This window comes from Mixophyes fleayi, chromosome 7, assembly GCF_038048845.1.
Source record: "Mixophyes fleayi isolate aMixFle1 chromosome 7, aMixFle1.hap1, whole genome shotgun sequence".
Classification (NCBI taxonomy): Eukaryota; Metazoa; Chordata; class Amphibia; order Anura; family Limnodynastidae; genus Mixophyes; species Mixophyes fleayi.
The window spans coordinates 61,732,702-61,752,320 of NC_134408.1; the positions used below are offsets into that span (position 1 = coordinate 61,732,702).

Below are 19,619 nucleotides of genomic sequence, written 5' to 3' on the forward strand. Positions count from 1 at the left end.
ACATCTGCTACTCTGCAAATACATGTGTATGTATGTAACATAGTAACATAGTTGATGAGGTTGAAAAAAGACACCAGTCCATCAAGTTCAACCTATTTTGGATCTCCTGCGATCCTGCACTTATATTTGAAATTAATCCAGAGTAAGCAACCCCTAATGTATTTGTACATAGTAATCATATCTCCCCTTAGACGCCTCTTTTCTAAAGTAAACATGCCTAAACTGGCTAACCTTTTCTCATAACTTAATGACTCCATACCCTTTATCAATTTTGTCGCCCTTCTCTGAACCCTTTCTAGTTCCAAATTATCTTTTTTATAGAGTGGTGCCCAGAACTGTACTGCATATTCAAGATGAGGTCTTACCAACGATTTATACAGTGGCAAAATTACACTGTCTTCCCTTGCATCTATGCCCCTTTTTATGCCTGCCAATACTTTGTTTGCCCTTGCAGCTGCTGCTTGACATTGAGCACTATTGCTAAGTCTACTGTCTACGAGCACTCCCAAATCCTTTTCCATTATAGATTCTCCTAAATTAATTCCATTTAATTTATAGATTGCGTTCTTGTTTTTGATCCCTGAATGCATAACCTTACATTTATCTGTGTTAAACCTCATATTCCATTTAGCCGCCCAATCCTCCAGTTTATTTAAGTCCCTCTGTAGAGAAGCTACATCTTGCTCTGATTTTATTACCTTACAGAGTTTAGTGTCATCTGCAAAAATAGAAACTTTACTCTCTAAACCATCACCAAGGTCATTAATAAATATATTAAAAAGGAGTGGTCCCAGCACGGAACCTTGAGGTACTCCACTTAAGACTTTTGACCAATTAGAAAATGTTCCATTTATCACAACTCTCTGTTCCCTATTCTCTAACCAGTTTTCGATCCAAGTACAAATTTTGATTCCTAGACCCAGTTCCCTTATTTTGTAAACCAACCTCTTGTGTGGCACTGTATCAAAGGCCTTTGCAAAATCTAAGTAGACCACATCTACTGTCCTGCCCTGGTCTAAGTTCCCACTAACTTCCTCGTAGAAACGAATTAGATTAGTTTGACATGACCTATCCCTCACAAATCCATGTTGATTCCCACTAATAATTTTATTGCGTACCAAGTAATCCTGAATACTGTCCCTTAAAATACCTTCAGTAGTTTCCCCACTATTGATGTCAGGCTTACAAGTCTATAATTCTCTGGTTGTGATCTCGTCCCGTTTTTAAACAACGGCACCACATCTGCTATTCGCCAATCCCTTGGTACTGAGCCTGATGAGATTGAATCTCTGAAAATTAAGAATAGCGGTCTAGCTATTTCCGAGTTTAACTCCATAAGGACCCTTGGGTGTATGCCATCTGGACCTGGAGCTTTATTTATCTTAAATAATACACATGCCTGGTCCAGTTACATTTGCCCTGTGGAGCTGACAATTTGCGCTTTGCAAATTTACCTAGTGTACACTCAAAAAGGAAGTCTTCTGTGCATAGGAAACAAATCTTTCTCTGCAATTATAGCCTTGTAATATATACTTCAGTTCTGATAAACACCTCAAACTTTTACTTAATTATTTCTAAATTTAATGAGTAGCATTTTTTTGCTTGTGTAAAGTAACTTATTTTAAGGTTCAGTTTAAGGATGAGCGGGCTCGGATTCTGCTAATCCGAGCCCACCCGAACAGTGCGGATCCGACGGGATCCGAGCACTGTTCGGGAACTTTCGCCCGGCAAAAAGATCCGAAACGAGGCTATGACATCCAAGTCTCGCATCGGATCTTGCGAGACTCGGATGTCATAAATTCTCAGCTTGCGGCCGCCATCTTCATTTCGCCTGACATCAGGGAAGAGGGAGGTTGTAGGGTAGTGGTGCTCCTGCGTGATCAGTCCAGTGGTGCTTTATGCTTGTGTCCAGTGCTCTGTCCTTGCTGAGTCCAGTGGTGCTTTATGCTTTTGTCCAGTGCTCTGTCCTTGCTGAGTCCAGTGGTCCTTTTGTCCTGTGCTCTGTCCTGCTGAGTCCAGTGGTGCTTTGGCCAGTGTCTGTCCTGCTGAGTCCAGTGGTGATTTAGTCCTGTGCTCTGTCCTGCTGAGTCCAGTGATGCTTTGGCCAGTGTCTGTCCTGCTGAGTCCAGTGGTGCTTTAGTCCTGTGCATTTTTGTGCTAAGTCCATAGTAATTTTATAATTATTAAAAACTCCAAAAAAAAATATAAAAAAATTATTTAAAAAGTATAAAAAAATTCTAGAGCAATATATTATTGCAGTCCTGAAATATTAGTACTGCAATACCTACGTTCACTGTTTCTGCAGTCCAAAAAATAGGAACTGCAATCTATATTACTAAGTTCACTGTTTCTGCAGTCCCAAAGAACAGGAACTGCAATCTATGTTACTACGTTCACTGTTTCTGCAGTCCCAAAGTGTGTGTGGTTAAGAAGTACGCTCTCTTGTGCTGCATATAATGGAGTACAAAAATTTGGAGGATAAAGTAGGGAAAGATCAAGAACCACTTCCTCCTAATGCTGAAGCTGCTGCCACTAGTCATGACATAGACTATGAAATGCCATCAACGTCGTCTGCCAAGGGCGATGCCCAATCTCCTAGTAGAGGGCATGTAAAATCCAAAAAGCCAAAGTTCACTACAATTAGTAAAAAAAAGAAAATTCAAATCAACTGAGGAGAAACAATATGCAATTTACAACACAGAGTGGCAAGGAACGGCTTAGGCCCTGGCCCGTGTTCATGACTAGTGGATCAGCTTCACCCAAGGATCTAAGCCCTCCTCCTCCCCACCCATCTAAAAAATTTAAGAGACTTAAGCTGTCATCAACAACACAGCAAACAACTCTGCCTTCTAGAGAGATGTCATCACAAATCCCCAAGGCGAGTCCAAGGGTGTTGGTGGTTGCGAAGCCTGACCTTCCCATCGCTGTACGGGAAGAGGTGGCTCCTTCCACCATTTGCAGCACGCCCTCTGCATATGCTGGAAGGATCACCCACAGTCCAGTTACAGATTTGGCTAATGAAGGTGTGAATGTTGTACACCGGGTGGAGGATATTGATGTAGCTAGCGCTGAGGAGGAACTTGACGAGGAGGATGCTGATGTGGTTATCATAAATGAGCCACCAGGGGGGGAAACAGTTGTTGTCCATGGGATGAAAAAGCCCATCGTCATGCCTGGTCAGAAGACCAAAAAATCCACCTCTTCTGTCTGGAGTTATTTTTATGCCAATCCGGACAACAAATGTATGGCCATTTGTAGCTTATGTAAAGCTCAAATAAGCAGGGGTAAGGCTCTTGGCCACTTAGGGACATCCTCCCTTATACGTCACCTGAAGAACCTTCATAATTCAGTGTTTAGTTCAGGACCTGTGGCTAGGAACGTCAGCAGTCCAGGGACACCTAAATCCCTTGGTCCTGTTGGATACACACCACCAACACCCTCCTCGTCAACTTCCTCAACGATCTCCATCAGATATAGTCCTGCAGTCCAGAAACATTAGTACCAGAGATTAAACTACGTTCACTGTTCCTGCAGTCCAGAAATATTAGTACCAGAGATTAAACTACGTTCACTGTTTCTGATTGGTTTGTTAAAGTGCGAATGTCCTATTTAAACAACATCAGGGTGGGTGGGAGGGCCCAAGGACAATTCCATCTTGCACCTCTAGCAAACTCTTGCAAACTGCTATCCTGTTTGCCACTGCAGTGCTACTCCTAGATGGGCCACGTGTTTGTGCCGCCCACTTGTGTCGCTTAGCTTAGACATCCAGCTACCTCGGTGCAACCTTTTGGACTAAAAACAATATTGTGAGGTGTGAGGTGTTCAGAATAGACTGGAAATAAGTGGAAATGAATGTTATTGAGGTTAATAATAGTGTAGGAGTGAAAAATAAAATAAAATATGGATTTTAGCACTTTTTATGCTTTTTAAAAAGAAATCAGAACCCAAAATCAGAACCAAAACCTTTCGTGGGGTGTTTTGGCAAAACAAATCAGAACCCAAAACCTCAAGCTAATCAGAACCCAAAACACCAAAAGTGGCCGGTGCACACCCCTAGTTCAGTTGTACTTTAGTGGTTTTAAACCCTCTCGGATCCAAACAAATTTCGCTATTTTCAACAACTCCTTTTGTGATTTTGTTTTAATTATTCTATTTTTAAACTCAGAGTGTGCTGATAATGAAGCCAATGGAAATGCATTACCTAGAATAGTATTTATTTTTTAATGATTATAAAAATATTCCAGGTTTTGTGACCTGAGTCATAAAAAATATTAGTTGGGGAGAGGTTATTGATTTATTTGTGGTTCTCAACAAATGAATTAAAGGAGAACTAGGGGAAAAAAGAAAACCTTTCTTTCAGAGGCTGCATGCTGTGTATTCCGTAATCAGCTGCCATTAACAACTGTGCTCTACACTGCTTACAAAAATATGCAGAATTTACATCTCTTTTCAGTGGTTGACTCTTTATTATTTGTTATTAGTTGTGAAATTTCTAAAAACAAACTTCCCATTAGTCTGATAATTGCTAGCCTTCCTTCCTGGAAGGTTCACAATGATGCAGTGTACAGAAACTGTAATGTAGTGTAAATTATTAAGATTTTTCTTTGCATCAGTAAACAGTTTCTGTCTGTGCCTAATGTTAAAAGCATTTTATGTGGCTAATAGATTAGGTATGTGACATACTGTCATCTCACTCATGGTCTCATATACCCTGGTAGTTCTGAATTTGGGCACATTCTCTTTACACAGAGGTGTCAATATGCAGATTCATATCAATCATGTTTTCAAATTGGTCCTGTCAACCATGTGTGTTATAGAAACCTCATTTCCTATTCCTTCCACCTGGTACCTTCATCAAATAAATTCGTAGTCCAAACAGTATCCATAAGCAGTTATGATATAATCAAGCAATATCTTAGATTCAGCAATCAATTTTCGTATTAATGTAAATGCAGTAGGATAGCATTCTACTGAACACAAATAATTTCAAGTGACTGTTGAGACAATCGATCTATGGATTTAACCAGGAAAAGTCAGCCATGTAAGTTTTTCTTGTTTGTTTTTTTCCAGTATATTTAGTTTAAGTCAATGGCAAATAGAAATGAATATATTTGTGGTACACCTTGTCATAAATTGTTTATTCCACAGGGTTTTTTCATCCTATATTAAAGAGGTGGAAGAGCGTCCTGCTCCCACCCCATGGGGTTCCAAGATGCCTTTTGGTGAGCTGATGTTTGAGTCCAGCAGCAGCTGTGGCTGGGTGCACAATGTCTGCTTTTCTTACAGTGGGGACCGCATGGCCTGGGTGAGCCATGACAGCACCATTTGCATTGTTGATGCCACAAAGAAGATGAGGTAAGAACAATAGATACAACTGTTGACACAAATTTTGGTAATCATATGGCTTAGTGTTTCAAAACGTTTATAACTGCACACTTGCTGCTTCTCCCGGAAATAGTTGGTGATTTCTGTGAGAATCTGGTAATCTCCCACTTGCTGGGCCAGAACAAGAAGTGGGGATTGGAATCCATCATGAAGAGGTGATTTGCCCACTCTGTTTAGTTTGTGGCTGCAATTCCTTTTTTTTTTTTTACTCTAAATCCAGGCCTGGCTAGTTATTGGGAGTCAGCCATTATGGCTTGTGCAAAAACTATACAGAAAAGAGTAGTTAAATGTACATAATACAATGTAACAAAAACATGTACAAAGACAGTCAGGACAGACCTGTGAAAAATGGAAAGTTGTAATTAACGGGATGGTCCAAAAGCGAAAGTAGATAGGGCTTGAAAGTAATGTCTGTAAATTTTTTTAGCATTCTCATTCCTATGATAAGCTACAATGCTATATAAATAGTTGTTAAAAAATTCTGCATGGAGGCACTTCCAGTAGCATGCCTAAAAATTATGTTCTGCATGCCCATACGTTTTTTGGATTTTTTATTCGTGATTGTCCCTTTCTGAGTCTATTTTGCTGTTCTAACTTCATTATTTTTCCTTCAGGGTCACTAATCTAATCACCGATACTTTGCCTCTGCTGTGTTTGACATTTATTACTGAAAACAGTCTGGTTGCTGCTGTAAGTACACCTCACTTTTTTGTCTTGTTAGGAATGATGACTGATATGAAATGACTTGGAGCTTTCCTTGTATGCTGGCAGGGTTTTTCCTACCAGAGGTGCATAGGCATTTTGCAGTTACTGGGCCAAGACCATTTGCTGACTGTGGTTTGAAGAGGTGTTTAACAGATTTCCAGCCACCCAGGAGAAAGCACTGTATACGCACTAAGCGCTCTCTTGGGCTGGTTATCTTCAGACCACTCAGCAGGAGAACTGGGAGGTAAACAGGAGTCACTACATATATTTTAATTTAATTTTTTGATGGTTACCACTTATAGCTGGCACTGATTTGAAGCATTTTACGACTGCTGAATACAAGTTCCACACGTCCTTAGGAACGATGGTTGGGCCTGTTTGATCTCCTACTTGCCAGGTCTGAATTGCTAATGTTTGCACAGATGGCTTCAGTTCATGAGTTCTATCACAAAGCCATCAAGTTTCAGTGTTAAAAATGTTCAATGCTGCAACCTAAGGGTTAATGCTGCAAATCACACATTTCAGGAACTTGTCAGGACTATAGATAATCCATATAACTTTTCACGCACAATGAAACCATTATTAATGCACAGTAGGCTGCTGTTCATGTTATAAGCAAAATATCAAATATTTAGCATTTTGTTATTGTAACTTTACAAATGTACTTGCGAGCTCCTTCCTGTTCATCCTGAATTAACTGGTTTATAGATTTACCATAATTTAAATGTTGTTTACCTGATGGTTAATTTAGTTTACTATATTATATAAATTTATTTTTTCATACTTGTATATTTGCTTGAAAATCAATAAATACATATATTTTATTAAATTGCGACAAAGTAAATGTATCATTACTTGTACTTTTTTTATTGAAATTTGTGTTAATTTTTCCATTGCTTGATTTCTCAGGGTCATGACTGCTATCCTATCCTGTATACTTATAATGAAGCCCAGGGGAGCCTGAGTTTTGGAGGAAAACTGGATATTCCTAAGCAGAATTTACAGAAAGGGATGACTGCAAGAGAGAGATTTCAGAACATGGACAAGAAGGCCAGCTCTGATACCAATAGTTCTGCATTGGAGTCCTTGCACAAAAATAGCATCAGGTAAAGAATTGTCTAGACAATTATCCAGTGTGTCTGTTTCTCATTGCAGTTTGTATCAGAGGCTGTTAACCACCTTGCTGACATTTTTTGAAAAGAGAAACTACTGGCCAGGATGAGTTATGCAGCTAGTTTCATAGAATTAAAACAAGTAAAATAATATTTTTAAACATTTGTCCTTATGTGTTTCTAATCGTCTGTATCAACAATGGCATCCAAATAAGCCTCCATGTTGCACTGTTCACAGGGACATAAAGCATTGATATAATTCTGAAAAGGCCAGAATCCTTTCAAATAGAGAAATTATGACATCATAGCATTTGCTTAATCATGCCCACCTGGCATGTCTGAAGAGGCATGATCGGCACAGGTGACAGTCTCCTCCCATTACATTACTGGTGGTCATCTTGACACCCCTTGCTAGCCTTATATGGGTGCTTGAAAAGAAATGTCTTGATTTTTAAATAAGGGGTATGAATATGAGATGATTTTATCCAATAACATTCTTCAGGGCCATAGCTTCTCCTATTCACAGAATACTTGACCACTGGAAATCTCTTTCCAGGATCCCCTTTTTATATATGCAGATATGTATGGCCTTAGTGAGAGGAATACTCTCCTAATATAGTGTCTAGACTTGACAAATAGGAGAAAATAATTAAGGCAAAAGGTTGATGATAAGGAGGCTGAATTTCCACTTTGTGTTTACTGAACATATCCAGTATGCTAACAGTATTGAAGAGGCATGTCCTGAAGGTTAAGGACATATTGGGAACATATATTTCCAGGAGATAGATAAAACAGTAATGGTATAGAAGTAGCTTTAGTAAATAAGAAGAAAATAGACTTGCTTTTTATGTAAAAGAGTAAGTGGCACTGTCCAAAATTGATGTAACCTCCTGGAATGAGGCTAAGCGCTATTGGCTTGGTCAGTGGAATAGTGGGGATTCCATATTTCTGCACCAGATTGCACTCTATAAAAGCCCCCAAACGTGGAGCTTAACTGAAAAATTAAAAGCCTTTTTATTAAGCATTAGAGAATTTATTTTCACCTTGCATGGCTCCACTTCTACAAGGCGTCCACGTCTCTTGTGTCAAGAGGGTATTAAAAAGGCAACCCTTAGTCCCACAATAGAGAAACAAGCACAGGGTTCTTATGAGTGCATTCCTCCTCAGAAGCTGAGAATAACCTACTTGCATGGGCTCCTCAGAAGAGGTACGCAAAGGTTGTTGAAAGTTAGAAGATAGATGTTCTCTAAAACATTCATCTACCTTATTGCCTAAGGCAGTGGTTCCCAAACTTTTGCAGTTCGCGGCACCCTTAGAGTCTCCAAATTTTTTCAAGGCACCCCTCCAAAATAATTACTGAACAGTCCTGTTTTAGAGGTAGTTGGGTCAAAAAGTTGTAGTAAGTATTTAGGTCACGACAGAAATACTTATATAGTTGTATGCAAAAATGCCCCTCTGCAACCAGGCACACTGCCCCCTCTGCAACCAGGCACACTGCCCCCTCTGCAACCAGGCACACTGCCCCCTCTGCAACCAGGCACACTGTCCCCTCTGCAACCAGGCACACTGTCCCCTCTGCAACCAGGCACACTGCCCCCTCTGCAACCAGGCACACTGCCCCCTCTGCAACCAGGCACACTGCCCCCTCTGCATCCAGGCACACTGCCCTCTCTCACGTTGCCCCCTCTGTCACGCTGGCCCCCTCATCTGCCCTCTGTCACGCTGGCCCCCTCATCTGCCCTCTGTCACGCTGGCCCCTCCTCTGCCATCTCTCACGCTGTCCCCCTCCTCTGCCATCTCTCCCCCTCCTCTGCCCTCCTCCTTTGCCATCTGTCCTCCTCCTCCTCTGCCCTCGGTCTGCCCTCTGTCCCCCTCCCTCTGCCCCGCGCCAGGCAAAAAAAAAAGAGAGAAAACAGAAACTTACCAATCCGCGCGGCGCCGGGACCCAGCAGCCTCCTCTCCCGCAGCTGTCACTGAATGACGTCCGTGACAGCTGCGGGAGAGAGGAGGCTGCTGGGTCCCGGCGCCGCGCAGATTGGTAAGTTTCTGTTTTCTTTCTTTTTTTTTTGCCTGGCCCGCGGCACCCCAGTGACAGGGCCGCGGCACCCCTGGGAGCCGCGGCGCACACTTTGGGAACCGCCGGCCTAAGGTGATCAAAACGTAAATGGTTTTTGGAATGTCACAAGATGTAAACTCAGCCTTCATTCACTCAGAGATTCCCTCACCAGCAATTACATTTATAAAATGATATAAAGCCTTACATTTGTATCTCTTAACTATTATGCCTAAAGGTTCTCCCATTTCAAGTGGATAGAATATTTATTTTATATATTTAATCTTTAAGAAATAATGTAAAATAAGAGAGACATATATCCAATAACTTCCAACTTGTCTAACAATACACTCCATATTTCAGTGTATTATATGAACAGTATATCATAATTCACACATTCAGTACAGTATATAACCAAGTTCCAACAGTCTTGAGTACAATTCCACCTAGTAGGCCAAAGAGACATAATTGTATTTCAACTAAGATAGAAGTCCAAATGAAGTCCAACCAGTCCTTAAAGTGATCGAACAATATAAGGAACACGTTTTTGTCACAAAATGTGAGATCCAGGAAGGTTATCGGTCAGTAAGTCAGAGATCAATTAACAAAGGTCAGTGAGTGATTCCAAGTGGAAACAAATATTTCAGTTGATGTTTAAGTTGAAAAATACTTAACATTCCACTTCCTATTGATTTCCCTATTATTCGTCCAGAACAAAAATAAAAATATTCTTTAAAAACAATTTTGCCTGAAAAGCAGATAAAACGCCCTGAAAAGCCTTGTGTGTTATCATTGATTTAAAAAAAGTATTGACTGTTGTATTTAGCACAAAAGTTATTCAAACATATTACAGAATCTCTGAAATTATGCCACTTTCACTTCTTATTGCTAAATCATTATTAAATGATAGTGTTAAATTAAGGGAAACACATTGGCATCATTCGTATACAGTTAAATTGCAAATACTATGTTTAAGGGCATATATGCAAGAACGTAATAAAAAAATTAGCTGCAGGGGCAATTATGAATTACAATGCAAATAGGTTACAAATATAGCAGGCTAGTGTTAAAAATCTCTTAACCATTTCAATGCTAAGGGTGTGTGAGATTCGTCCTCCACATATGCCTCTAAAGCTCTAAGGACAATTTCCACTTCTCTTAGCACTCATGGGTTTAACATCTAAAAATAACACTGACTGTTCCTGTACTGCAAGAATAATGAATGTGTAGTGCTGGTGAGGACCAGGGGAAGAGATTGTACTAGTATGACAATGTTACTGAGTGCACTAGCACTGAACCCTACACTATAGAAAATAAACCCTGAACAGCCAGGTGATGGGGGGAGGGCACTAAAAGTGCTTGATCTCCATCCTGACACCTAGAGACTCGGAGGCACCCTTGTTTTGAAAGTCACCTCTGTCAACAGATGTGGTCCCTTAGAAGTTATTGTCTGGTAATCAGACAGTATTGTCTGGTGATCATCTCCCCAATTCTGGCTCATAGAAACTATGGGGACCCCTCATTTGAAAGAGGATAGTCCTATCTTTCAAATTATGTGCTCCCCTTAGTAGTTATTGTCTGGTGTTCAAAAACAATAACACCTTACAATACAGAAACCATTAAGAAGTCCATAAATTTGATGAGAGGTTTGCCCAAATCTCTCCCATCCTTGCTTCAATAAACTCAGAGGTACCTAAAATGGTATGCCATGTTTTTATTTCTATACAGTTTATGCATTTCATTCAAGACCGTGCAAACTAGCAAAAAATGCATGATCATTTTCAAGTGCAGATTATATTATGAAAAGGTATGTGTAGAATCCTGCTTTTTGCTGTTTTTGAAAGTTGGCTTGATGTCAAAGCAAGAATGACAAAGTATTTCTTGGTGATGTTTAGAGTAAAATACACACATTTGCTTTTAATTTACTTTCTTGCAATTTCAATACAAAAATACTTTTTGACCATTGTATGTTTTGCCATATCTAAGGAAATTAATTGTATTTCTTAAAAATTCTAAGTCTTCTGAAATAAACAATGTATAATTAGTGTAGCTACTGCAAAAACAAATTACTGATATTGATGTTGGAATGTGACCAGCCCAATAGGTTCAGCATAGAGCGTGAAAAAAGCACCAGTGGAGAAAGGATTAAGCATGTTTGGCCCTAAGCAGGCGCAAGACCTGAAAAAACATCGGTTAGACATAGATCTGACTGGTGATACCCATAAATCCAGAGACAATAATCATTTGACGACCACTAATTAGTTTCTTTGTAAGGACTATTGGATTGAACCAAATGGAGACTCTTTTGCTACTTCACTATTATTAGACTTCTGAAAGGTCGATCTATGCGAGATACGCTATCCCTCTTTACCAAGAACTTATGTCTGCAGTGATTGCCATCTGATCCTTATCTGTCTATTGATATGAACTATTGCAGTACTATGGTTTGATTTTATGTTTGCATGCAGAAGACCATTGTTTGATTCATGCTTTGATTTATGTACTGGCCAGAATTATTTTCTATTTTTACTATACCTTTGTGTTTTTATGTGATTGTCAATAAAAAAACAATTATACGCCATTGCTCAAAAGTCCATACTACAGACAAATACAATATACACATATAGCTGTACATAACCCCCATGCTCCCAGGAACCTTATCTTCATTTTCAATTTGTAATGCTGTGTTGCAGAACAATGTCAGAATGATTCTTGGTTACATACTGTAGGGTAATAAGTTGATTTGACTCTGTAAAACATGGTTAATGACATTACGAAGAATGAAGTGAGCGAGAAGTGAGTGTAAATGCACTCATGGTGAAAGAGCTTGAGATCTGTTTCTAGGTTGACATTAATGGAGGCACTACTTCCATAAATATTGTTCTACAGAATTACAATGATCCTACATAAACATTGCTTACTTCCTCTGCCAATCTCTCCTACCTTTTCTACAGTTTAGTTCCACTTGATATTTATCCACCATAAGTTATCTTTGACTAATAGTTGCCCACAGAAAATGTAGCCTATTTATCAGTATATACTTTGTACTAATCTCTTGTTGCACTGCCTGGTTCAGCTTTTATTTTACTGTATTTTTTACTTTTTACTATTGCCAGGAAATAGGTGGCCCTACTTGGCTACTACCTCTCAGTGCTGTAGTAATGCCCTTATATTGTCAATTTTTATATATGTCAATGATATATAAGTCAGTTTATTTATGTTTTTGTTAAAAAATCTGCATATATATATATATATTTATAAATATATATGTATTCTTCACAGTCAAATCTCTGTGCTGAGTGGGGGGAAAGCAAAATGTTCCAAATTCTGTACCACTGGGATGGACGGAGGAATGTGTCTTTGGGACGTAAAGGTGAGCAACATACTCATATATCTGCATATTGATACACTTGGATTTATGCAATTTATCACTTTTTTCTACAAACACGGACTGATGCTGCTACTTAGCTAAAGCGCAAAATGGCAACAGTTTTAATTTTGTCACAAATTATAAGCTGGACACAATGCGATGCTTGTGCTGAGTGGCTGGACCACATAGTGCCTATTAATGCGGTCAGCAGTCATCTTCCAAACATATTTTTAATTTTCCATGGCAACAATAAGCTAAATGTCTCCAGCCTTACTTACTAGATGGGAACCGCTGTGATTGTAGCACGCACACAACGTCACACTAGAAAAGTGCAAAAGTTAACCCCAAGACTCCAAACTACGTTCAAACTAAATTTCTCAGACGACCAACAGAAATTTGGATGGCTGCCTGAGCTGTTTCTACAACTATTTTAAATGGGGGTTTCCACATCCAGATGGGTTTTATATATGTTTATACATCTACTCATGCAATTTTTTATTTATTTTTTTGCTTTAAAAAAGATTCTGCGAAGTGCATGTCGCCATTTCCATCCATGCAAATGTTAAATTGATGCCATAAAATTGAACGCATCCCCTAACCTGATTATTAGATATGAAACATCTGCAAGTATTCAAAAGTAGTATGTACTGCTGTAAATGGGTGACTACAACAGTGGAGATTGGAGGGACAATTGAGATCACGGTCTTCATTGCTGAACTTTAGATAAAATTAGTAGTGAACAAGAGAGATAACTTTTAAGACTCGCTTTGAATATTGAATAAAATCTAAATACTATCAATATATAAATGAATGACCATACTAAGGGAGAACAAGGGTATGCAGATTATACTACTAAACCTCAGACAGGATTATACGGAACAAGTAAAACTGCCATGAAAAATTAATGTAAATTAATTGCTGGCAATGTTAATAAGTGGTTAAATACTGCTTCAATCAAATTCATACTGACCATTATCACTTACACATATCAAATACCCCTGGAATTATGATGAAATCTGCCATTGTATCACGATAGTGCACTTGTAAGCTTGATATCTTGGAAATCCGCCATAGTATTACCGCAAGGGATAATCTTTCCTGCACAAGATGAATCTGCTATGGTATCACAGAAGTGCATTTGGCACTACTAATGCAAATATATTGGTACTGTGGCAAGACCACACCTCTGGTGTAAGACACGCAAACAACATCTTGCTTTTTACTTTGCTTTAATGTCAGTAGGGTAAAGATTCCATACAGTTTGTTGTGACCTTAAACAGTAAAATAAAAAAAGACCAGCTCTCTAGACACTGGCCAGCTTTTCTAGCAGTGGTCACACTGAACAATGAAACAGTTTTTTATACCTGACACTTCTCCCACAACCCTAACTTGATGGGCAGGTGATACTCCCACCTTCCCTTTAAAAGGGAGTTCTCATCAGATGCTTCTGTTTGATTACTCTTACTGCAGACAGGCCCTGCAGCTGTGGAAAAGGCACTTTCATACTATGTCCGTTAAATAAGACTCTGTACCATTATTTTGTCATACATATGTCCTCTACCTATTTATCTTTAAACTAGGTACACTGATGCACAAATGTGTTACTCTGATTGCATCCTTTCTCTGCAGATTGCCAGCTAAATTCCACCCTTTGTTACAGTACATAATTTGACACTTTGTAAGTGATGCAGAGTTGAACTCCGGTTTGTGTTACATAATTTGTGCAAATGTGCAGTGTACATGCCCACTGAGAGAGATGCATTTTCAGTGGTGCAGACTTGTCCGTGTCTGTCAATTGCACCTCCCTAATGCTGGAGAGGGACAGTGGCGAGGAGGAAGGGGCGTGCAAATGCAGGCTGAGTTGAATAAGGGCGACTCATGTGGACATGAAGAAACATGCATATATTCTGATATGTGAATCTTTTGCACCTGCTAGAGGGCAGATGCAAATACACGCTGATGATGATGCCTTGGTGTAATCCAGGGTCAGGACTTTCTTGAAATATAGCCTGTAGAATTTCATTCCAGAATACGTCATCAATTATATTTTATATTTTCTATTTTAGAGCTTGGAATCTGCAATGAAAAATTTGAAAATAATGTAACCAGTACAAGAAAACAATTGTGGCATAAGAGACCTGTTTATGATCTTCCAACAATTTATATGTGCATCATTTCATCTTCTACATTGTAATGTGACCCTTTTACAGATTAGTTATATATTGTGTTGTAATTTGTGTCACCTAATGAGATTCAATCAACCAGTCTATTGCAGGACAAATGCGAGGAAATTGGTTGCTATGGGTTAGAACATATTAATGCTACTTATATTGTTTGTTTAAATTATGCTTAGGATGTATATGTAATAATATGGTACTATACCCCACAACCATAATTCAGACATCTACATACATCAGTAGTTATTAAATAAACATTTATATGTCATAGAGCCATGCAAAGCTTGTATTTCATGTTACTCATTAGTTACTTTGTGCTTAGCCCCTTTGGGCAGATGTTTAAAGTTAAAGAAATAAAATTGCCATGGTAGTTCTTTCTGCAAAATGATCTATAAATGTGTTACTTGGCAATAAAATAAATAGAAACAACCATTATTGTTTTTCACATGTACTTTCTTATTTCTGGGTTGGTTTACATGGCTAACTAAAAGGACAAAGTTGAGCAGAAATAACCAAAATGGAATCAACCACAGGGCCAACTTAACTAGCAATTAGGCTCGTTAGCAGTGAGAGTAAAGATCTTAGTTTGCATCCCAACAGGACATGGAAACTACTCACTAAGCCAGCTGCATAGGTGTGTGCACAGAGTACACACCCTAATGTCGGATGCCGTTTCTGTGCTTGTCAATAAAATTACCGCTTCCATTGGCATTCAGATAAACCAACAATATCAGCGGCGCCACCCCCTTCACTTCATGCCCTAATTAACTCCACCCCCAGAGTAGCTGAGGATGGAGCAATGCATAGACTTGTACATGTACTATATAAAATACACTGTCCTGGGGCTACTACTGTGTAGCATAATATGAACTGGGAGCAATTCTATTTGCCTTAATATGAATTGGGGACACTGTGGTGCTAGATACGCCCCTCTGGTGGTGCACAGCATTTAACATTAAAACCAATTTCTACCTTTTAACCTTTTATGTGAGGTGGAGTAATAAACTCCACCTCACATATGCTGTGATCTCCCTTTTATAGTGACAGCGTGGTATAGCCCGTGTTTTATGCAGGCATGGCAGGTGGACTCCATGAGGTTTGTTCTCCCATATTAGTGGTTAACAGTCCAGGCTGTGAGTAGCTGCAAAGGATATATACCTCCTACAAGCATATCTGGTGCAAAACAGCCTGCATTTTCAGGTAGCATGCTACACTTAACATGTACTTTCGCTTATTGTAAACAATTTGCACTTCCACAACCACGATCCACCTCTCCAGCATCAGGAGGCTGCAATTGCAATTTACTCATACCTCTAAATTGGACTTGTGTACTTGCGTTAAATCCTTTTCTCTGATTCCACTGGGGACACCGTTAACCATGGAGTATAGAGGTTTGATCCTGGAATCTGGCACATTAAAAATTCTGCAAAATATTTTACACCTCCACTTCCATATCCCCCTTACCCTGTAGGAGAACTTATGTTATTTGTAACCAAGCCCAACAAGCAAAAAGGGACCAACATAAGACAAAGAAAACTAGCACAACTAGCTATAAATATAAAAACACTCCAACTAAAAAATAGTATGTAAAGGGTGTGAATGCAGTGTCCCCAAATGGAATAAGAGAAAAGGATTTAACGCAAGTTCAAAAATCCTGTTTATCCAACTGAGGGAAACTGCAAACTATGGGGACTTGCCAAAGTTGCCCCTAATAAGTTACGGTGTACCAAACATACTATCCAAATTGTTATCTGTGGATACAAACATAATGCACCAGTAGACCCTGGCAAACATTTGTGCCAAAGACCAAGAAGCTGCCCTGATAAAGAGGCTCAGCCAAGGCTTAATTCCCTGCCATTTAAAAGGCGCGAACATCCTGAAGAACACACCCCTACACCATCAATGATAGGGCTCCCCTCCCCAATACAAGCCTTTCTACAGAAGAAAAGTAGCTGGAAATCTAGTGTTTTAATGCATAGCAACTTCGCCTTGTGCATCACAAGTATCCTTCAGACTGAAAATGTTAGAACGTAACATCCAAGTGAAGAATTCCATCTTTCTCTAAAATGGTCTTGATCGAAACCAGGATCACAATATTCAGATATAAATAGAAATTTGACACCACCACAGGTTGAAGAAAAATTAAGGGAGACTCAAAACAGAAACCCCAGTTTTGACACCCCTCTTGTTGTGGAGATGGGCATCATTTTTACAGAAAGAAATTTAATCTACCTGATCTTACAGTTCAGAAAGAAAATGCTGTAAAGCTGTCAAGACCAGACACAATGCCAAGGCACCACAGGAAGACTCTGTGGAGGTGTTTTGCAAAAGTTCCTGCAAAAAGATGTCTTGCCGAAAACAGCCTTCTATCCTCAAGCATTTTATCATAGAACCCTAAGCTTTATGTTTATGGTTTAAACAACGTAAAACAAGCCAGTTCAATCTCTGATAGGAAACGTTTTTATACTGGCCTACCAACATGAAACATCTGTATACCATACCCCATGTAAAAGATGCCGTGCTCCAACCATTGGGAAAAACACTGATGGCTTTGCTGTTCCACCCAAAACAAAATCCTGCTGGTTGCCCTCCTTGTAAGCTCTTCCTAATGATTTCAGCATGCCCCGAAAAGGCAACCCCTGAGCAGATTGCCTATTCTCAGACACCACGGAGTGGCTGACAAGTCTTAGGGGACAGACCGATAAACCTAATGAGTAAGCCAAGTCTTTGCTTGAATCCTATTGAAAGGACATTTATCTGCAACCTCCTAGAAGAACTGTGCTAAAAAGGACAGAATATCCAACTGAGACAAAACAAGGCTTAACTCTCTTATCTCAGAAACTTAGACAGAAGCAAGGCTGGAGATATTGTCCAAGACTAAGATACTTGTGTCTCAGTCGTCAGCCCAAGGGTAGAACCAGAATCTGGGATGCAGTGACCTGTAGTGCAAATCTGAGGCCAACCGTGACCTTCCCAAATCTCTTGACTTTGGACACCTGGAGCTCATTCTATTAGATGCCATACATGACAGACCTAAAAAAAACAAACATTGATTCTGTCTTCCTGAACCTGAGGTTCAGACCTGAAGTTAACCTGGGCCCAAATGATCTACCTGGTTAAGGACCAGGAGATCACTGTGCCAACTGATGTCTCCTAAATTTTGACAGCTGAACAATGGGTTACAGTAGTGGATCCTCTATACAGTAAGCCAGTGAAGCAGCTTGAGAAAGAAAACCTGGGACTTACATTATTTTGGCACCAAGATAATATTTCTGGAGGAAATAATCCTGAGGCTCACCTCAGTGCCACAGAACATGTATGAGCATAGTTCTGCAGCCTGTAAATCAGAAAGTGGAGCTGTTGGACAAACATTCTATAGGGGCAACTGTCAAGAAGGGAATCCCCTTAAACCATATCCTCAAAATGTAGAGGATAGAGGGTCCACAATTTACCTGAGACCTGGGACCCCTGTTCTTGTCTGAACCACCCTACACAGGAAATCTCCCACTTCAAAAGGGGAATGAAACCAGCTGTTCTTTTTATACTTAGAGAAGTGTTGGCTAACCTGTGACACTCCAGGTGTTGTGAAACTACAAGTCCCAGCATACCCTTCCAGCAATAAGCTGCTATATATTGGCAAAGCATGCTGGGGCTTGTAGTTTCACAACACCTGGAGTGTCACAAGTTAGCCAACACTGACTTAGAGTATAGTGAGGCACGCCCAACTCCTCACTATCCTGGATGTTTTGTGCCTGTTTCACTTCTCGCTCTACATCCACAGTCCCCTGACGTCTAAACGGATCCTCCTCAACAGAAAGACTCTTCAATGTCGAAGAATACCTCCGCCATCTAACCCTTTTGCGAGAGGAATCAACTGAAGCCTAATTTACAACTTTCAAAGTTAGAAAGTGTCCAAGGGCAAGCAAGCATTAAAGCATTATTTGCTCTAAAAGGTTTATTGGCTATAGGAACAATGTGCAGTTGTCATTGATGGACATTTAACTAAATATCAGCAATGCAAAAAAAAGTAGCTCCCAGATAGAGCAAAGTAAATTTTGTTTTCAATCACAGTTATGGCCTTGGCTGCATGTATTGATTTTGCAATTCTTTGTTAAATATGAACACACTTAACACATACAGACCCAAAGAGGGACTTAATCATGTTGCATTCAGGGCAGGGCCGGATTAACCCGAGGTCTAACTGGGCTACAGCCCAGGGGCCTCGGGCATCCAGGGGGCCCTTGACAGAGCTCAGCAGAATTATTGATCGGGACAGGGGCGGGGGCGCCCCCGGCCCGATCAATGCTGAGCTCTGTCACTGCAGTCCTCCTTCTCCGGCGCTCAGTAATCTCCTAACTGAGGAGATCTCGCGAGAGTGTCACGAGATCTCCTCAGTAAGCAGCTTACAGCGCGCTGCGGAAGGAGGACTGCAGTGACAGGAGAAGGTAAGCGCTTGGAGGGGGGGAGGGGGCGGTCGGCTAACAGGGGGCCCAGTCTGCTAACGGGGGGGGGGGGCCTCACGGGGGAATGGGGGCCCCCTTAGCCCAGGGGCCTCCATTCCGTTAATCCGGCCCTGATTCAGGGGCGTATTTGAGTTTGAAACTTTTAAATTGGGAAGTGGGGTATGCCACTATTGAAAATATTTGCCCATTGTGTGGCTGTGAGGAGTCTGCAGATGATCCAATCACTGCGGAGCACAGGTTTTGAAGGTTCCCAGGGAAACGCATGCGCAGACCCTAGGCAAGAAGGCGTCCGATGATAGAGAAACGCAAGGCTGAACTACAGATAGTGGTAACCAAGAGAAACCACAGCACACA

At 40.3% G+C, this 19,619-nt stretch overlaps 1 protein-coding gene across 1 annotated transcript in view; it reads left to right on the forward strand.

Moving 5' to 3' along the window:
- The window catches only part of ARPC1B (actin related protein 2/3 complex subunit 1B), a 58,502-nt gene extending 43,265 nt beyond the window's left edge, over positions 1 to 15,237 (forward strand). The window contains exons 6-10 of the mRNA XM_075179918.1: positions 5,149 to 5,355; positions 6,000 to 6,075; positions 7,000 to 7,196; positions 12,538 to 12,628; positions 14,692 to 15,237. Coding sequence (XP_075036019.1) covers positions 5,149 to 5,355; positions 6,000 to 6,075; positions 7,000 to 7,196; positions 12,538 to 12,628; positions 14,692 to 14,730 — 610 coding nt within the window. The 3' untranslated portion in view covers positions 14,731 to 15,237. The remainder of the gene's footprint in view (positions 1 to 5,148; positions 5,356 to 5,999; positions 6,076 to 6,999; positions 7,197 to 12,537; positions 12,629 to 14,691) is intronic.
- Positions 15,238 to 19,619: the final 4,382 nt, after the last annotated feature.